The following is an 18,001-nucleotide window of genomic DNA, read 5'->3' as shown; positions in this document are numbered from 1 at the left end:
CAACCTGGTTCTCAGTTTTGAAAATAAAACCTAACCCTGATTTGACCTAAATATTTATCGCGGGTGTCGTCGATAAAGCAGAAGAGACGCTTATTCTTCCGGAACACAAATTAACAACATTGATCATTGGAATAAAGATGCAGTTCTATCTATATACAGCCTCTGTGGTAAGTTTAGAAATATCTCAGAACGATCCGGATTTTATTCCCCGAAATGTTTTGTTCACTACGTAACATCGTTGGTATTAATTCGTCGCCTGGCCAAGCCTTGGTTTTGTTTGTTTCAATTTGAATTTGAAGTTCAAATAATTTTCTACAACAATCAGTGAATATTTATTGACAACTTGTTCAAAGTCAATGATGACACACAATAAAAGAATATTCTATCTGTTAGCTGCATGAAATGAATATATATATTTTTACCATTTCAAAATTATTGTCACTATAAATATATGTATATATGTGTGTGTCAGCACGTCTTTATTCTCCTTTCAACTTTTGGTTTCATGACGTCATCATAACGTGTGTAGTACTCAGCACACGATGTGCGCCCGGCACCATAGTGGAGACGTTTATATAGTCTGCTTAGAAGGTTGTGATTATAATTAGAGTGTGGTGACCTATGACCTTCCATATTTCCCGCCTTTGTCGTTTGATGAAGTGCAAGTAGAGTTTGTGTCGCATCGATTGTGGTATGCTTTTGTTTGCGTGCGTTCGATACTAACCAGTTATCATACGCTCTACGACCAATTACCACTTCCGGAATGGCATCCCATGGATAATCAGCCGTTGTTATGAAATAGTCTTCCGCCATGTCTATGAATAGCTTCCCGCGTTTTCGCGCCGTCCTTGACAAATGTTGCCATGACTTCGCTTCCTCTTGGCTTACGTTCTGAACATTCGTCCTCCGACCGATTATCATTATAGGCCTATCCTTGGGTATCAAGGTGGAATTCACAACCGCCTCCAAAGTTTGAATCAGCGTCGATGTAAACAGGATATCTCCATTTGCGTATCCATAGAAATGAGATTTGATTACTTTAAATGCATCTTTATACATAAACTTCAGAACTGGGGTTCCGAAGTCAGATTGATGTACCGGAAGTGATTTCCATCCTTTCTTTCTGACTTCCCAAGCTAGGGGAATTTCATTGGTAAAGAGGATTGGATTGACTTTTGGCTTTAATGTATTCCAGTTTTTCAGTGTGATATTGTGACAGGTGTATTTTTCTGCCTTTGTCGGCCATGATGTAAACAAAGTTAAAAGTATCGGTGACGTCGACACATTCTGTGTACGGTTAACAAACATGTCTACAATTGAGTTGGTCTCATTGTCTACGTCACTAGTGTTTGTTTGGTTCGTGTATTGTAGATCATTGCGCATGCGCCGGGCTACGTTTACATTGTCGCTGAACTTCTGTACCAAATTATCAATAGTTCCTCCCCAACTCTCAATGTTAAGAAGAGTGTCTTGCATTACCCTCTCGATAGCAAACGTCTGTACGGTGACTCTCGAGTATATATAGAGGCACGTGCTAGTTGAGAAAGCGAGAACTACACACATTGTCATAAATGTACGCCTGTTCGTACAAGTGTCACCAACTCCAGCTATCCGAGACGACATCTCTGCTTTCCTGCATAGATATAACAAAAATAATGTGAAAAGATAATTTAACATAGAATATTAAAACTTTCTCTTATTCTCAATTTTGAGTTGAAATTATAGGTGCCTTACTGTATAACACAATACGTTCGTGTTGTATAAATGTTCGTGGTTGCTATTGAACCGCGAATTTAAATATAAGTAATGTTGTATGTTTTATTGTAAAATTACTGTTACATTAGCTAAAAGTATGTTATGCCGGTATTCTCTGTCGTACCTATAAGAGGGGTGTGGTGAAGACACATAAGGATCATAGGTCATCCCGAGCCATTTTATTGTCATAACAATGCATACGAATGGTTTCTACCACAATAGGTGGGTGTTATTCAACTCCCAAGGCATCGATCAATCATTACAATAGTTAAATAACATACAGTTCACTTTAAATGTATTTTGCATAGACTATTGGTTTCAATTGCGGGGTTTAGCGAGCTTTGATTGGCTAACACGTGAAGGCCGCTTCACGCTGTCTCGGAAATATGACACAAGAAGTAGTTCACAATTGTTTTTGCGATAATTAATATTTTACACAGATTTCTATCAATTTATTCCTTTGGAGATGATAAACTGGTTAATATTTTGTTATAATTTGTAGTAAATCTTAATATTCCAACACATTTCTAAGATTGGCAGTTTTGCACACTAATTATAATAATGCATTTCATTTCAAGTCATAATGTTACGTCCCGACTGATCTTGTACAAAAACGCGTTGAAACAGAAATAGCTCAGTTCATTCTCGGATTGTTGTATATGATATATTTTCCATTATAGCATTTCTAAAGTTTCTCATAAAAATCCCAATAGTTTATTAAAAGTTAACGTCCTGTTAACAGCAAGGGTCATTTAAGGACGTGCCAGAATTAGGAGGTGGAGGAAAGCCGGAGTACAAGGAGAAAAAAACACCGGCCTACGGTAAGTACCAGGCAACTGCGCTACGGGGTTAAATACCATATAAGCCCTGGCTTTGATAAAGATAAAATACATTAAACTATTGGATTTAAACTACAATTGATATTCAATAATGAACAAGAAGGAAACAATAAAAAATAATTTAATTCTATAAATCGATGTAGAATTACAACGAATGTAATCATTAAACCATCATCAGCTATAAACGCCCAGCTCTCGTCAGACAGGTTCGGGTATTATCGTCAGTGTACGGAATATGCCGAAAGATAATGAGTGAACCAGAAGATCAACTTCCGGAAACGAAGTTGGTCGGCCAATTAAAGTATATAAGGTACCTATTTATATGGTAATAATGCGATACAGAGTGTTCCTATATCAACATTGAAACTAACATTATTATTTTTTTTAGATTCCACACTTTAGATCAATGAAACAGTTTAATTCTACGCTATTAAGAAAATATTCGTTTACATTCTTTGATTCCAGTGACAAATGTCTTCATTGGTGGTGGCAATTTGTCAGCAAGCTAATGTTACATTGAAAGGCTCGTCGTCCGTCGTCCGGCCGTCCAGATTGAGCTACTATGTTTTGTTATAATTTATCATTTATTTGACTACGAATAAACCTGGTCAATCAGTGGATTCATCCATACGCTGAATTGATCAAAATGACAGATTAAGCTAAATATGTTCTTCCATCAATTTTCCAAATTGCTCTCTTAATAAGATCACTGTAATTCTTAATGATAGAATAGGTAGTAATTTCCTTTTTGAAATACAATATAACAATATAATAGTTCAAGAACCCGAAAATTATTTTGCTACCTGATTTCTTGTTTTGTTAATGGTTCGTTTCCGGCGAGACTGTGTAGATGTATTGTTAAAAAGAACAGATATTGTGTACTTATAAAGTGATAACAAATAACCTAGAAGTAGTAACAAACAAACAATAACAAATAAGTAACAGCAAAGAAGTAATAGCAAATAAGTAAACACAAACAATAACAAGTAAGTTATAACAAATAAGAAGGCACAAACAAACGATAACAAGTAATTAATAACAAATAAGTAATAACAAATAAGAAGGCACAAACAAACGATAAAAAGTAAGTTATAACAAATAAGAAGGCACAAACAAACGATTACAAGTAGCTAATAACAAATAAGTTATAACAAATAAGAAGGCTCAAACAAACGATAGCAAGTAATTAATAACAAATAAGGATGGCACAAACAAACGATAACAAGCAATTAATAACAAATAAGAAGGCACAAACAAACGATAACAAGTAATTAATAACAATTAAGTTATAACAAATAAGAAGGCACAAACAAACGATAACAAGTAATTAATAACAAATAAGTTATAACAAATAAGAAGGCACAAACAAACGATAACAAGAAATTAATAACAAATAAGTTATAACAATTAAGAAGGCACAAACAAACGATAACAAGTAATTAATAACAAATAAGTTATAACAAATAAGAAGACACAAACAAACGGTAACAAGTAATTAATAACAAATAAGTTATAACAAATAAGAAGGCACAAACAAACGATGAAAAGTAATTAATAACAAATAAGTTATAAAAAATAAGAAGGCACAAACAAACGATAGCAAGTAATTAATAACAAATAAGAAGGCACAAACAAACGATATCAAGCAATTGATAACAAATAAGAAGGCACAAACAAACGATAACAAGTAATTAATAACAAATAAGTTATAACAAATAAGAAGGCACAAACAAACGATAAAAAGTAATTAATAACAAATAAGTTATAACAAATAAGAATGCACAAACAAACGATAGCAAGTGAGGAGTACCTAAACATGTCCCTGCATGGCTTCATTAAAAAGAGTGACGCTTTGTTAACACACATCAGCAAAAGTTAAGCACGTACTATAAAAGATATCCTTTAGAGTCACGTGAGTTAAATACACCAATGTGTTTGTATACAAAATGTCCTGTCGGATATACACAAATAGCGATACAATGACTGTCGGAAACTGCCTTTCAGATAAACTTGAATTACATGTTACACTGTCAGAGTGATAGACACTTTACTCGGCGCCCATTTGTGATAGCGTTTCGTAGCATTGTGTTTTGTCATTAAATTTGATACTGTTCACACAGCAACGGCTTTTCTATTGACACATGTGACCAATAGGATAAATGTATGACAATTTCATCAGAAAAAAACACCTTAACTTTGAACGTCCTGAAGTGGTAAAAATCTATGTTTTATTATGTAGTAAATATATCTCTTAACATTATGTAACATTTTATATAATATTCAGAATACTATGAACACCCTTATGACCGATATTTTGTTAATAAGAATGAAATTCATTGTACTTACTTTCAGTTAATTTTGAATTCACTTTGTCAGTTGTAATATCCGCTATTGATGATGATCATTGATAATCATGGTAGTATATGTTTAAATAAGGAAAGCACATCAGTCACACACTCCAGTGATCCCTTGTATGGCATTCCAAATCTCCCCATATAAGCCTCCACGGAGTCCGGTTTTGATGGCACGAATGTTGACGTTATATATAAGGAAATACATCTGAACACACTCTACTAATCCCCCGACATTCCACTTGTGCCCGCGCAGGCTCCCACGGATACAACCCGTCACTTCATCTGGGGCGTTAGTAGTTGAGTGATCGGTTCAGGTTCCGGACAACTAGCTTAATCTTGTTTCATATTTCCAAAGATAAATTCAATCAGTTATTCTAATATATAAAATTAATCTACATAAACGTATTGTAATGTAATATTTGATATTCAATCTATATTCATAAACTGCTTAACAATAAAGTCCAATGGCTTAATTTGATTTTTAGTTTTCTAAAATGCTTGTTTGTACACTTATTTTTCTAAACCTCGTCACAACAGGCTATAATCTAAAATATTCAAACTGATTAGATTGTAGATTATAGTATTGCCGAAAACACGTGGCGATTTAGTAACAATTTCCTACGCTGTATATGCGCTTCACTAGTCAATAGATTGATGAAGATGACAGAGTGCAATTTTAGAAACATTACCGGTAAAATCCATAACCTAATGTGATGCTGTGGACGTACATATTTTAGCGGTGATATAATTTTAGCGGTAAAATAATTTTAGCGGTGATATCATTTTAGCGGTAAAATCATTTTAGCGGTGATAATCATTTTAGCGTTAAAATCATTTAGCGGTAATATCATTTTAGCGGTTATATCATTTTAGCGCTTTCGGCTCTTGAAACATAGCGCTAAATTATGATTGCGATAATTACAATATCAATGTGCTATTTCTACAGAAAATATGAGAATGAGTGTTCATTCTTCATTGCGCTAAATTGTTAAAATTTGGAAATGCGCGAAAATTAGAGTGTGCCAAAATCAATACGTTTACAGTATACGAAAACATAATCCCATATAGAATTTTGTATGTCCTGGTTGTTTTAAAATTGCATCTTGTGTTTGTATTTATTAAGAAAAATAGATTTTGAAAATATATGTTATACTGTAATATGTTAGGGAAATCTTTCCAATAATGAACTATTTTATTATCTTATATACCAAATGAAGTAAACTTGGAGTGTTTACATATAATGTATACTCGTTAATTATACTAAAGTCATAAGATCTACGATATTCATGTGAGAAATATATGCCTAGATTTCAAGGAAACGACAGATTGACTTAATGAAAATAAAGGATGCATTACATGTCTTTGTATTCACCCTCATAATCGTAATTTAAGTTATTTTGGTTATTTTGGCGGTTTTTCTCCGTCAGTTCATTATTATCGTACCGATGATAATTACCTACAAAATTTCAGTACACAAAACTGGTATTTCTCTTGTAATATTCAAGGTAAAAGAAACTTTCATACGTTTTTGTTATTACAAATTGTATAATTATATCAATTAAAACGGTCGATGTTTTTTTGAGGATATATCTTGGATCCTGTGTCGTCAACTCTTTTATATGTATATATACGTGGAAAGTTTTAGCGTAATACAATAATGAAATCGAAGTAATAGATGTCAATCTGAGATAAAATTTACTGTCTAAAACCTTTTATTTTCTATAGTATCAAGTGTATGTTATTCTAAAAAGTTTACTATAGTCATCATGGCGAATAGAGGATCATTAACTTTCTAGACAGGTAAATTTCGTTGCCATGGCAACATGAATTTTATAAAATCTTCAGCAAGATTAATCATCATAATACATGTTAATGTTGTTTTTTTTTTTTTAGATCTTACGTGGTTCGATAGTGTATACTTTCAAATGTTTTACATCAGCTTTGAAATCATTTTAGCATATAGACTTCCATGGTACTTGTCTGTATTGTGCACTGTTGTTGAGTAAGTATACACATGTCCAGTTACTGTCGACATCCCGTACAAGGTCCGAGATTATGTCGCATTTTACACTTCTGTCTTATTATTCAAATACGTGTCTTAAGGTAAGGGTTTTAAGGGTAAAGGGTTTTAAGGGTAAGGGTCTTAAGGGTAAGGGTCTTAAGGGTAAGGATCTTAAGGGTAAATTCTTAAGGGTAAGGGTTTTAAGGGTAAGGATCTTAAGGGTAAATTCTTAAGGGTAAGGGTTTTAAGGGTAGGCCATTAAGGGTAAGAGTTTTAAGGGTAGGCTATTAAGGGTAAGAGTTTTAAGGGTAGGCTATTAAGGGTAAGAGTTTTAAGGGTAGGCTATTAAGGGTAAGAGTTTTAAGGGTAGGCTATTAAGGGTAAGAGTTTTAAGGGTAGGCTATTAAGGGTAAGAGTTTTAAGGGTAGGCTATTAAGGGTAAGAGTTTTAAGGGTAGGCTATTAAGGGTAAGAGTTTTAAGGGAAGGCTATTAAGGGTAAGAGTTTTAAGGGTAAGGGTTTTAAGGGTAAGGGTTTTAAGGGTTAGGGTTTGAAGGGTTAGGGTTTTAAGGGTTAGGGTTTTAAGGGTTAGAGTTTTAAGGGTAAGGGTTTTAAGGGTAAGAGTTTTAAGGGTAAGGGTTTTAAGGGTTAGGGTTTTAAGGGTAAGAGTTTTAAGGGTAAGAGTTTTAAGGGTTAGCCATTAAGGGTAAGGGTTTTAAGGGTTAGGGTTTTAAGGGTTAGGGTTTTAAGGGTAAGAGTTTTAAGGGTAAGGGTTTTAAGGGTAAGGGTTTTAAGGGTTAGGGTTTTAAGGGTAAGAGTTTTAAGGGTAAGGGTTTTAAGGGTAAGGGTTTTAAGGTTAAGGGTTTTAAGGGTAGGCCATTAAGGGTTAGGGTTTTAAGGGTTAGGGTTTTAAGGGTAAGAGTTTTAAGGGTAAGAGTTTTAAGGGTAAGGGTTTTAAGGGTAAGGGTTTTAAGGTTAAGGGTTTTAAGGGTAGGCCATTAAGGGTTAGGGTTTTAAGGGTTAGGGTTTTAAGGGTAAGAGTTTTAAGGGTAAGGGTTTTAAGGTTAAGGGTTTTAAGGGTAGGCCATTAAGGGTTAGGGTTTTAAGGGTTAGGGTTTTAAGGGTAAGAGTTTTAAGGGTAAGGGTTTTAAGGGTTAGGGTTTTAAGGGTAAGGGTTTTAAGGTTAAGGGTTTTAAGGGTAAGGGTTTTAAGGGTAAGGGTTTAAGGGTAAGGGTTTTAAGGGTAAGGGTTTTAAGGTTAAGGGTTTTAAGGGTAGGCCATTAAGGGTTAGGGTTTTAAGGGTAAGGGTTTTAAGGGTAAGGGTTTTAAGGGTAAGGGTTTTAAGGGTAAGAGTTTTAAGGGTAAGAGTTTTAAGGGTTAGGGTTTTAAGGGTAAGAGTTTTAAGGGTAAGGGTTTTAAGGGTTAGGGTTTTAAGGGTAAGAGTTTTAAGGGTTAGGGTTTTAAGGGTAAGAGTTTTAAGGGTAAGAGTTTTAAGGGTAAGGGTTTTAAGGGTTAGGGTTTTAAGGGTAAGAGTTTTAAGGGTAAGGGTTTTAAGGGTTAGGGTTTTAAGGGTAAGAGTTTAAGGGTTAGGGTTTTAAGGGTAAGAGTTTTAAGGGTAAGAGTTTTAAGGGTAAGGGTTTTAAGGGTAAGGGTTTTAAGGGTAAGAGTTTTAAGGGTAAGGGTTTTAAGGGTTAGGGTTTCAAGGGTAAGCGTTTTAAGGGTTAGGGTTTTAAGGATAAGAGTTTTAAGGGTAAGAGGTTTTTAAGGGTAAGGGTTTTTAAGGGTTAGGGTTTTAAGGGTAAGAGTTTTAAGGGTAAATAAGAGTTTTAAGGGTAAGAGTTTTAAGGGTAAGAGTTGTAAGGGTTTTAAGGGTTAGGGTTTTAAGGGTTAGGGTTTTAAGGGTAAGAGTTTTAAGGGTAAGGGTTTTAAGGGTAAGAGTTTTAAGGGTTAGGGTTTTTAGGGTAAGGGTTTTAAGGGTTAGGGTTTTAAGGGTGTTCATGTGAATATAATTTTTTGTTTATATATTGGCTTTGTTTCGATTTTGAATTAGATATACGATTTAGTTATTGTTTTTGGTTTCCAGAACCTAACTTAACATGGATGTTCTTGATGAAAAAGAAGATGCTCAAGGCCATGTGCACATCAGTATTGTATTCGTCACATATTGTATATTGTTATTATATGTTTTTCCGATTCTGCGACTAAATGAATGAGTATCATGGAACAGCTACAATCAATTGAATTCTCACATGACCTCTTGACTGGTATACTGTGCATTGTGCTGTGCACGAGTGGGGATTGTAACAAAGATATTGTCGTTTTAAAAATAATAAGCAATATATCATTCCATGTGTACTTTCTTTTAATGTTGTAATCAAGATTTTCCTGCTTTTAAACTGTTTTCAGACAATTTCCACTCACATGCTCACTTGCGCAAATGCACACACACAAACACACTGCACATTAGTCTATACCATATGAATCAACTTATTTATAAGTTTATCAAACTACAGATTGTATATGGATAACAACACATTTTAAATTCTCATAAACTAAAAATGTATAGGTATCATTCTGAATTCAATAAATGATGCATTGAATCACTAAATGATACATTGCATACAATATTTAAAGTATACATTTCTGTAATTTGGGATACATTATACTCGTATAATGCTAATTTCAGAATACATTAAAGAAGTATTATATAAGAAGAGGCACGTGGAGCTTCATGATTACCATAGTTTTAATAATTTTCAAAACATAAACAAACATATTGTTCAAAGTGTCAAAAACAATAAAAACCGACATTTAGTCAAAATATCTACCGTACATATTTCTTACTGAAGATGTAACATGATCCTAGCAGCTCTGGTTCTTAATAAGAAGATACGAAAATTATATCATATCTGACTATTTTGGGCTTCGCCCTTCAGCCTCTGAGGGTTAGTTACAGTAAAATATTCATATCATCTGAACATCTTTTCAAGCAAACATGATTTTATTCCACGCTAAGAAGTATGGGAGTTAATTAACTTTGATAAACAATCTCCAAGCCCATTCATCTATAAAGGGTATTTGTTTCAAGTACATGAGGATCTTATAATTATATTGAACAAAATATAATTGATAATATAATTTCTCTATCTAAACTTTACAGAAACTGGGGCGAATACGCAGTACGGAGAAAATTCTGACACATCTATACCCTTCCATTCCATATATATCCATTTCCATTTCAATCACACGACAGCGTAAATGCTCATAGTGATTCTGGCAAAAGGAATGATAACTTCTCTGTCACACACTCATGTCCTTTGTCATCACAATAACACACCCGTCACTATTGAAATATTCACACCTCTATATATGGTGTTATCATTTCTTTAGCGTACAAAGTTTGATAGTTGATCCGGTAAGAGTGTTATCATCCGTCATAGACACACTATCTGCTGACCGCCGATAGAGGGCGTTTGTAAAAGCCCAACCTTTTGTATTGTAGGTGGAGCTCATAAGCTGTCTGGTGGTAAAAAAGGCTGCCACCCCCATCAGAATTAATCCAATCAGACCTATAACGATGCCGATTATTTCTCCAGCCGATAAGCCAGTGTCAGTTTCTGAAAGAAAGATGGAATATATATTTTCCTCTCTCAAATGTGTCAATTAATTGATTTTTAATTACATTATATTGCCTAATGAAATATTTGTTTTGATGAACAAACGGCCAGATATACTAAAAAAGAGTAAATCTGGTGCAAAATATATATGACAGAAAATTTCACACTAAACGTGCAAATATGTTCGTGATTTTATCAAGGAGACATTATTCGTGAAGAGTAGATTTACCAGGTAAGGCTCTGACTGTTAAACTTTGGGTTGTTTGTTTTTAACGTCATATTAACTGCCAGGGTCATTTAAGGACGTGCCAGGTTTAGGAGGTTGAGGAAAGCCAGAGTACCCGGAGAAAAACCACCGGCCTACGGTCAGTACCTGGCAACTGCCCTACGTGGGTTTCGAACTCGCGACCCAGAGGTGGAGGGCTAGTGATAAAGTGTTGGAACACCTTCACCACTCGGCCACCGCGGCACCAACATTTGATTGATCAAAATGTATAGTTTCCATTGCCATATTCTGTATTTAATATTCAGTTTGAAAAAACTTGAGTACTGCCCCCAAAACGTCAAAAATAATATTACTGCGAAAACAACCAAGTTTAGAGTCTTTAAAATGCCAATGATATTACTACATCAAACGATAACTGGACTCAGTTGCAGGTCACGTGACATGATAAAAATCCAGATTTTCAAAATATATAACGGAACATATCTATTTAACCATTCAATGAATATATCTATTATGATCAGAAACATACTTTTATGTGGTAGAGGGTTGGTTCTTCTCGCAAAATGATGCATCGGGTTGTTTTCAGAGGAAGTTGAGACTTCCGGTAAGCTTGTCGATTTTTGGTCAGTTGACTCCGTTACTGTAGATCCTGTTTCCGTCTCTGTTGTTTCCTGTGTTTCAGGCTGTGCAAAAGTAGTTGTCTGCATTTCTAATCCTAGAAGAAATGATGATTTGAAACTAAATAATACAAACACTCTATGTGGGTATATTAAGTTTTTATCTGCAATAGTCTGTTCAGCATGCTTGCTTACTTGAGTGATCGTTACATGCAAAATGGCAGCCACCGGGGGAAGAATATCATCCCAGTTAAAAAGATTGTTGCAGTATTGTGATAATCATATATCATAATTATCCATTAAGGAATGATTTTTTTTGTAAAAGTGATTGTGATTGACAATGATAGATGCCAGGCAACGATCAATGTGTCGACCTTGTGCTATAGACAGAATCTATTTATAGCAATAGAGACCTTAAGGTTTGTTTGACGTCATCACAAATCAATCCCTCCCTGCGACACCCTTGTTCGTAATCACGTTATTTCAACTTAGTATTGTAAGACACAAGACAGTGTATAAGCTAACGAACGAGGATCTTAGCAAGTTTCTATCTTCGGAATGAGAGCATTTACCTTAAAGCAATCAAACCAGATGTCGATAGTTTGAACATGTATATTTTATAACGCAAGTCATTATTTGAATTTTGTGTGATCAAGTGGGCTCAACTGAGCATATAAGGTGCATGCCAGAACACGTTAAGGAACGATGATCTGAGCAAATTTCTATCGTCGTAATGAGAGCATTTAATTTAAAGCAATCAAGCCAGAAGTCGATATTTGCAAACACAAGAATAGTCATTGTTTGAATTTTGTGTGATCAGTGAGCTCAACTTAGCATAGAAGGTGCATGCCAGAAGGTATACTTCTAACAGTGACCTTGACCTTTGACGACCATGTCCTAAATCAAAATGAATTGTAAAAGACACCCACAAAGTTTGAACTTCAATAGATGATCAATTATCACCTCAAGAGGCTAATCTCCATTTTATGATAATGATGACTTGCCGCCCTTACGCAATAAATCAATAGAATTTCTACCCCTCCCCTAGTGAAAACTACACACCAATTGGAACGTCATTCGCTTATTCATTATCAATGTTTAATATACGAACAATTGTGAGGTACATATATGAAGAAGCCCAACTATATTTCATCACCTTTGCACATGACCGTTTTCAGGCCATATCAGAAATCAAATGGGGCATGTTCCTCTCCAAGGGGGCAAACCAGATAAGTTCATTCCCTTCCTTTTTCTGGCGAGGCGATAAAGACCCAATATTACAAAATTACAAAAAATAATGCCTATCATTTATGGACATATGTGACCTTTGTATACATATGTGTACACTTATATAAAAAACGACACATATGAATTGAGACACAGGTATGTCGTACCAATACTTCAACATACTTTGGCGAAGGGATAGTAAAAGTGCATTCGCAGCCCTGAATAGTAAATTAGGACCATGTTCTAGTTTGCTAGTCAACGTTTTGATACATACGATTTGTAGGGAATATAAGTGACGAAATTTTGTTATTTTTGTTTTGTATTCATCACCCTTGCTGAACACAAACATAATAAAAACTACTCCGTGATAAGATTAGTTAGTTCTCACTTCATCCAACTCTTTCAATGACTTGTCAATGATGCATGGCGACTGAGAAAACTTTTGATAGGTCGAATGAAATTCTAAAATAAAGATGTGAGAGTTTATATGTACATTTTGAACTTTGTCACTAATTAAATAAAATAAAACGTATAAGACAATAAAACTTACTTGTAGGTCCTTTACAGATGTAAGGCCGGTTGTAAGCTTTACAATTCAAATCGTTCCAGCGCCCACTGCTGTACATTTCAACACATTGCTCATCTTCGCTGTTCCAGGCAGACGAAGGTTCGTTATCATTCCAATTCTCAAACCCGTTAGGTGAGCCATCCTCCCAATGGAAGGCGACTCCCAGATCAGGGGGTTCCAGGAAATCGCTCATGCTATCCTCGTAGTCGTACTGGTAATAATCTGTAAAACACAAACTCAAAGGTTGGACTGGTCATACAGTGACATGCTCGAGTTAACAATGAATCAACTGGTCCTACAGTGCGAAAATGTGCGCTAACAATTGATGAAATGATCATACAGTGAAAAATTCTCGTTAACAATGGATGCACTAGTCATACAGTGAAAAGTTCGCGTTAACAATGAATTAACTGGACATACAATGAAAATTCTCGTTAACAATTGATGAACTTGTCATACAGTTATAAAGTCGCGTTAACAATGAATTAACTGGTCATACAATGAAAAATTCGAATTAATACTGGATGAATTATCAAATTATTATGTTGAATAGGCATGTTATACTGAGATTCGGGCATAAAATGAGTGCATCATTAAATTTTCTGCAAGGTCTTCACTTCATTAGGACAAATTTGGGGAAAATTTTATAGAGCAATTTCACTGAAATATGCTGTCGCACGTATTGATAGAAAGCATATGTCTGTGTCCATTATAGTGCCAATAGAATGGGTCAGTGATGTTTATGGTGTATCTCTTTCTGAGCCTAGGGTAAGACAGGCAAATTCATATATCATTTTAACGAGCGTTCTTTGCCACTCTCTTGATAAGGCCCTACAGCCTTCCTTGTGTGCTTAGACTAAAAGTGAGGCATACATAAGTTATTTTGAGAAAGAATGGAAAAATACCAAATCAAAAAAGCGACAGATGATTACCATTTTGACAGTAGATGCAATTCCGACACAAAAGATACAGGGACGAGGGCCTGACGGACAGACGGACAAACGGACAGACGGACAGACTAATTAATATCTCAAGATATATTCCGAGATTATACAATACCTTTTTTCATTAACAAGTGAAACTCATTTATATCGTGAGGAACAATTCGAACATCACGTTCATTTGCCTCTTTTTCATTCCAAATCTTATACACACCATCTGTAGACGAAGAACTTACAATCTCGTCGTCGTCTCCCTTTGTCAGCCAGCCGGCTATAACCTATCCAGACGTTAGGACTCTGATCAGCGGACAGTTGGGCTACGAGACCCTTCACGTAATTCACCTCATTAAAGTCACGCAAACTCACTAGTTGCATCCCTTTCTCTACACAGGCATCCCTAGCGTATAACCATGACAACGGGTTCATCAGTTCAACGAAGTAGCACATATGCATGTGTGAATGCATACCATCAGGACATGCACCAGGTACCGGGGTTGTCGGCGGTTCGGCTGTAACAATCATATGTATACAAGGAAAATGCTCTGGTTCAATTCCTAGAAAAAACTGAGGTCAAAATTGTCGTCATAAAGAGAAATAAAAGAACAATGCACATATCTGTTATTTGAAATATATATTATATCTCTTTCCCTCACTACCTTTTGGGTGGTCGGTTGACAAAGTGGTAACACATTAGCCTTTTTCTTAAACGGCCGAGGTTCGATACCTCGATCGAATGTGAAAAGGTGGAGTTCCCGAGCTACACCGGGTTTCTCCCAAAGTACAGTTATCATTAGCAGTCATTTTCACCGTAGACAATAATACCGATAATACAGTCATATGTCAACATACTTAAGCTTTTTTCGCATAAAAATGGCATTTTTAATTCACAAGCTGACGTCTTCCAGCGGTTGTTCTGAGAAACTGTACACGTTTTATCTTGTGATTGGCTTGGTTGACCTTCGGCCCAGTTTGTATATTCCATCGGCCATCCATCCGACCAAACCATGTCTTCAGTATCCTTCAAATGAAGCGATCTTATAGTGTTATTGAACTTGGAATCAATAAAACCCTTATTTCATTGATCATCTCTTGAACATACAGATCATATCTGTTTATAGCGTCGAATAGGACTTGAAAGGATCGTACAAAAGAAACAAAAGTTTAGTATATTTCAATACAAAGTCAAACTTTAAAAAAAAAACCTGCACCATACAGCTGTTTTGTCCTTCAAGGACTCGTAAATGATGCTATCGGACCCAAAAAGAGTCAGAAAGAAACATACTTAAGCCGAACTGATTTTTGAGGTAGCTACGGCGTAAAAGGTTTGAGCATTATCAAATAATAACAGATAGTATTAGCGCAATGAAGAATAGACGCACACACAATATCTTATATAGAAATAGAACATGAACTAGAAAACGGACAGGTCAGCAAAGGCCTCGCCATGTGGCTATGTATCCTCCATAATCACCAAGGCCCACCATGTGGGTATGTACCCTCCATAATCACCAAAGCCCCACCATGTGGGTATGCACCCTCCATAATCACCAAGAAGCTCATATCGCTGAAGTTGACATTTATCATGAATAAACAACCACTTTCAATAAAAAAAAGCTCTGTATGAAGTTTGAGTCCGATCGGACAATAAGGAAACTCGTGTTATTACAAAGAAACTAATTTTCTATTTATAGTAACAGTGGCATTGACTTTTGACCTTTCAAACTGTAAATATATGATAAGCAAACACATTAAGTTTAGTAGTACTCTCAGACTGGCCAAAGAAAACTCTAGATTTTGCATGAAATGAGATTTGTTTATATATATTTAATAGCAGTGAGCTTGACATTTCAGTTTTGACGCTGAAAAATCAATTGTAAGCAAGCAAGAACTGTATGAACTTTGAGTCACATCTACCCAAGGAAGCTCAAGTTATTGCTTTGAATCTGATTTTCTATTTATAATAACAGTGAACTTGACCTTTGACCTTTGACGCTAAAAAGCAATTCCAAGCAAGTACTTCCAATACAGAAGCACTATATGCATTTTTAGGTAGATCATTATGAAGTATCAGTTTGATTTGCAAAAGCAAATTGACGTTATTGCATGACAACTGCTTTTCTATTTATTGTAACAGTGACCTTGACCTTTGACACAGAAAAGCATTCTCAAGCAAGCACATTCAAAGAGAAAGCATTGAATAATTTTGAGTTCGATCGGCCAAAGGAAACTCAAGTTATTGCACGAAAATAAAAGTGCTGACGGGCAGACTGAGATATTGACGAGGGACGGACGGACACGGTGATTACTATAGGGCACAAGCTCTTTCGTACGGGACCCTAAAATGTAACTAGCGCAATCAAAACTTAGTGAAAGACTTCCAGCATGGAAAACGCTAAAATAAAATTACCCCTAATATATACGTATACTATATATAAGTGTTTACCTTGCTCTTCACCAAACCGATCCAAAAAGGCAGAGAATTGAGCTCGGTTGTGAACATTTCTATGAAAGCCTGTTCATACACGCTACTACACGAAACTAAATCCGCCGAGTCTATTTGGCATGTTGTTCGTGCCGATTCCCAAGTCATGTCCGATTGCACTAGCTTGTAGCAGCTACCAAAAGACCATGTGTATCCATGAGGGCATTCTGCATGAGACACGGGAGGAAGAGTCGGGAGATGAATTGCTGAAAAAAGAATAACTTACATATTTAAAGCTCTTGATAATCTCATGATAATTAAAATACTGTATAGTTTGTAATATTGCATAATGTCAAGTATCGGATTTAATTTCGCTATATTTACAGTTATTGAATATAAAGCGCGAAAATAAACACCAAGCGAATATAAATATATATAAATAAATACTAGAGAATATGCACACGGCTGTGTTGCGAAATGTAATACCCAAAAAATATTTCTGATAGTGATGACCGTGAACTTTAATCCCGTGGAAATCAACAACACATATTTATGTAATGTCAATAGTTGTTTTTGTTATACCGATCATTGCGACAGACACCGTACTTTGAAAGAGATCACGTTTAATTACAATTTTTAGTACATTTTAATTGAGTATCCGGTATAATATATTTCCTGATTAATGAGAGGTTCAATGACAATTTTCCATTTTATGCAAATATTGCAAAATCGGCAGGTAATCAATTTAATATCGCTTCGTACCTGTGAAGGATTACCAAATGTCAACAAAAACACGTGGCCGTGGTGATAGAGTTCAAACTATTCTGTGTTGACAAAGCCTAGTCTCTGTCATATGTCTCTCTGATGTTTTTGTTTCAAAATATGTAATATAGACGATGCATAAAAATAACCTTTAAAGAGAATTTGTCTTGGAATCAACTACGTTTCGTGACATTTTTGTCAATAAATGGGATGTCACCATATCCAGAACACCTCGGTTTTTTCATTCAGTTTAGATGTATTTCATGTTTCTGAACAATCATAATGAAAGTGAAAATGTTTTACATTTCATGAAAAACACTGATCATATTCATCTATAGCGCTTTTGAGTGTAAATTACACATCCGGTCACATCTGAAGCAATGTCTTACTAGCAACACGTTTTCTACGTTTTCTGTTTCTGGGATATCATCAAGCATAATCAATAAGCTTCATTTTTTCTGTCTGCAGAAAAATATCAAATCTTGTTTATTACCGATATGACAACGAAAACATAATATTGTATCAAAGGTATTTATTTTTATTTATTTATTTATTCAATCGAGAGTCTTTTTTCTGATAATTGTAAATCGTTTTCTTCTACGAATATCGTTGATCCTAACAGTAAGAATATAACAATTATTTATTTCGATTCAATTTTTGATCCTGCCCCCT

The 18,001-nt window shown here is 35.2% G+C and overlaps 2 protein-coding genes across 2 annotated transcripts in view; both read right to left on the bottom strand.

Annotated features, from left to right (window-relative positions):
* Window positions 1-320: 320 nt before the first annotated feature.
* LOC117338255 lies at window positions 321-5,222 on the bottom strand. Its single transcript, XM_033899526.1, has 2 exons — window positions 4,941-5,222; window positions 321-1,633 (listed from the first exon to the last, which is right to left on the bottom strand). Exon 2 carries the CDS (start codon window positions 1,621-1,623, stop codon window positions 469-471), a length of 1,155 nt encoding a protein of 384 aa, XP_033755417.1. The 5' UTR covers window positions 1,624-1,633; window positions 4,941-5,222; the 3' UTR covers window positions 321-468.
* A 4,071-nt stretch (window positions 5,223-9,293) lies between these two features.
* The window catches only part of LOC117337801 (macrophage mannose receptor 1-like), a 52,442-nt gene continuing 43,734 nt past the window's right edge, over window positions 9,294-18,001 (bottom strand). The window contains exons 39-44 of the mRNA XM_033898920.1: window positions 16,589-16,833; window positions 14,995-15,163; window positions 14,382-14,654; window positions 13,187-13,426; window positions 11,322-11,507; window positions 9,294-10,566 (exon numbers count right to left, since the gene is read on the bottom strand). Of these exons, the coding sequence (XP_033754811.1) occupies window positions 10,328-10,566; window positions 11,322-11,507; window positions 13,187-13,426; window positions 14,382-14,654; window positions 14,995-15,163; window positions 16,589-16,833 (1,352 nt within the window). The 3' untranslated portion in view covers window positions 9,294-10,327. The remainder of the gene's footprint in view (window positions 10,567-11,321; window positions 11,508-13,186; window positions 13,427-14,381; window positions 14,655-14,994; window positions 15,164-16,588; window positions 16,834-18,001) is intronic.

Source organism: Pecten maximus, chromosome 11, assembly GCF_902652985.1.
Source record: "Pecten maximus chromosome 11, xPecMax1.1, whole genome shotgun sequence".
NCBI classification, from domain to species: domain Eukaryota; kingdom Metazoa; phylum Mollusca; class Bivalvia; order Pectinida; family Pectinidae; genus Pecten; species Pecten maximus.
The sequence above is the reverse complement of the archived record's forward strand: the minus strand, read 5'-3'. Positions and strand labels throughout refer to the sequence as shown.

What these genes read in the sequence shown, in the direction of transcription:
- LOC117338255 (XM_033899526.1), bottom strand. Translation starts at nt 1,623, where the DNA reads ATGTCGTCTCGGATAGCTGGAGTTGGTGACACTTGTACGAACAGGCGT.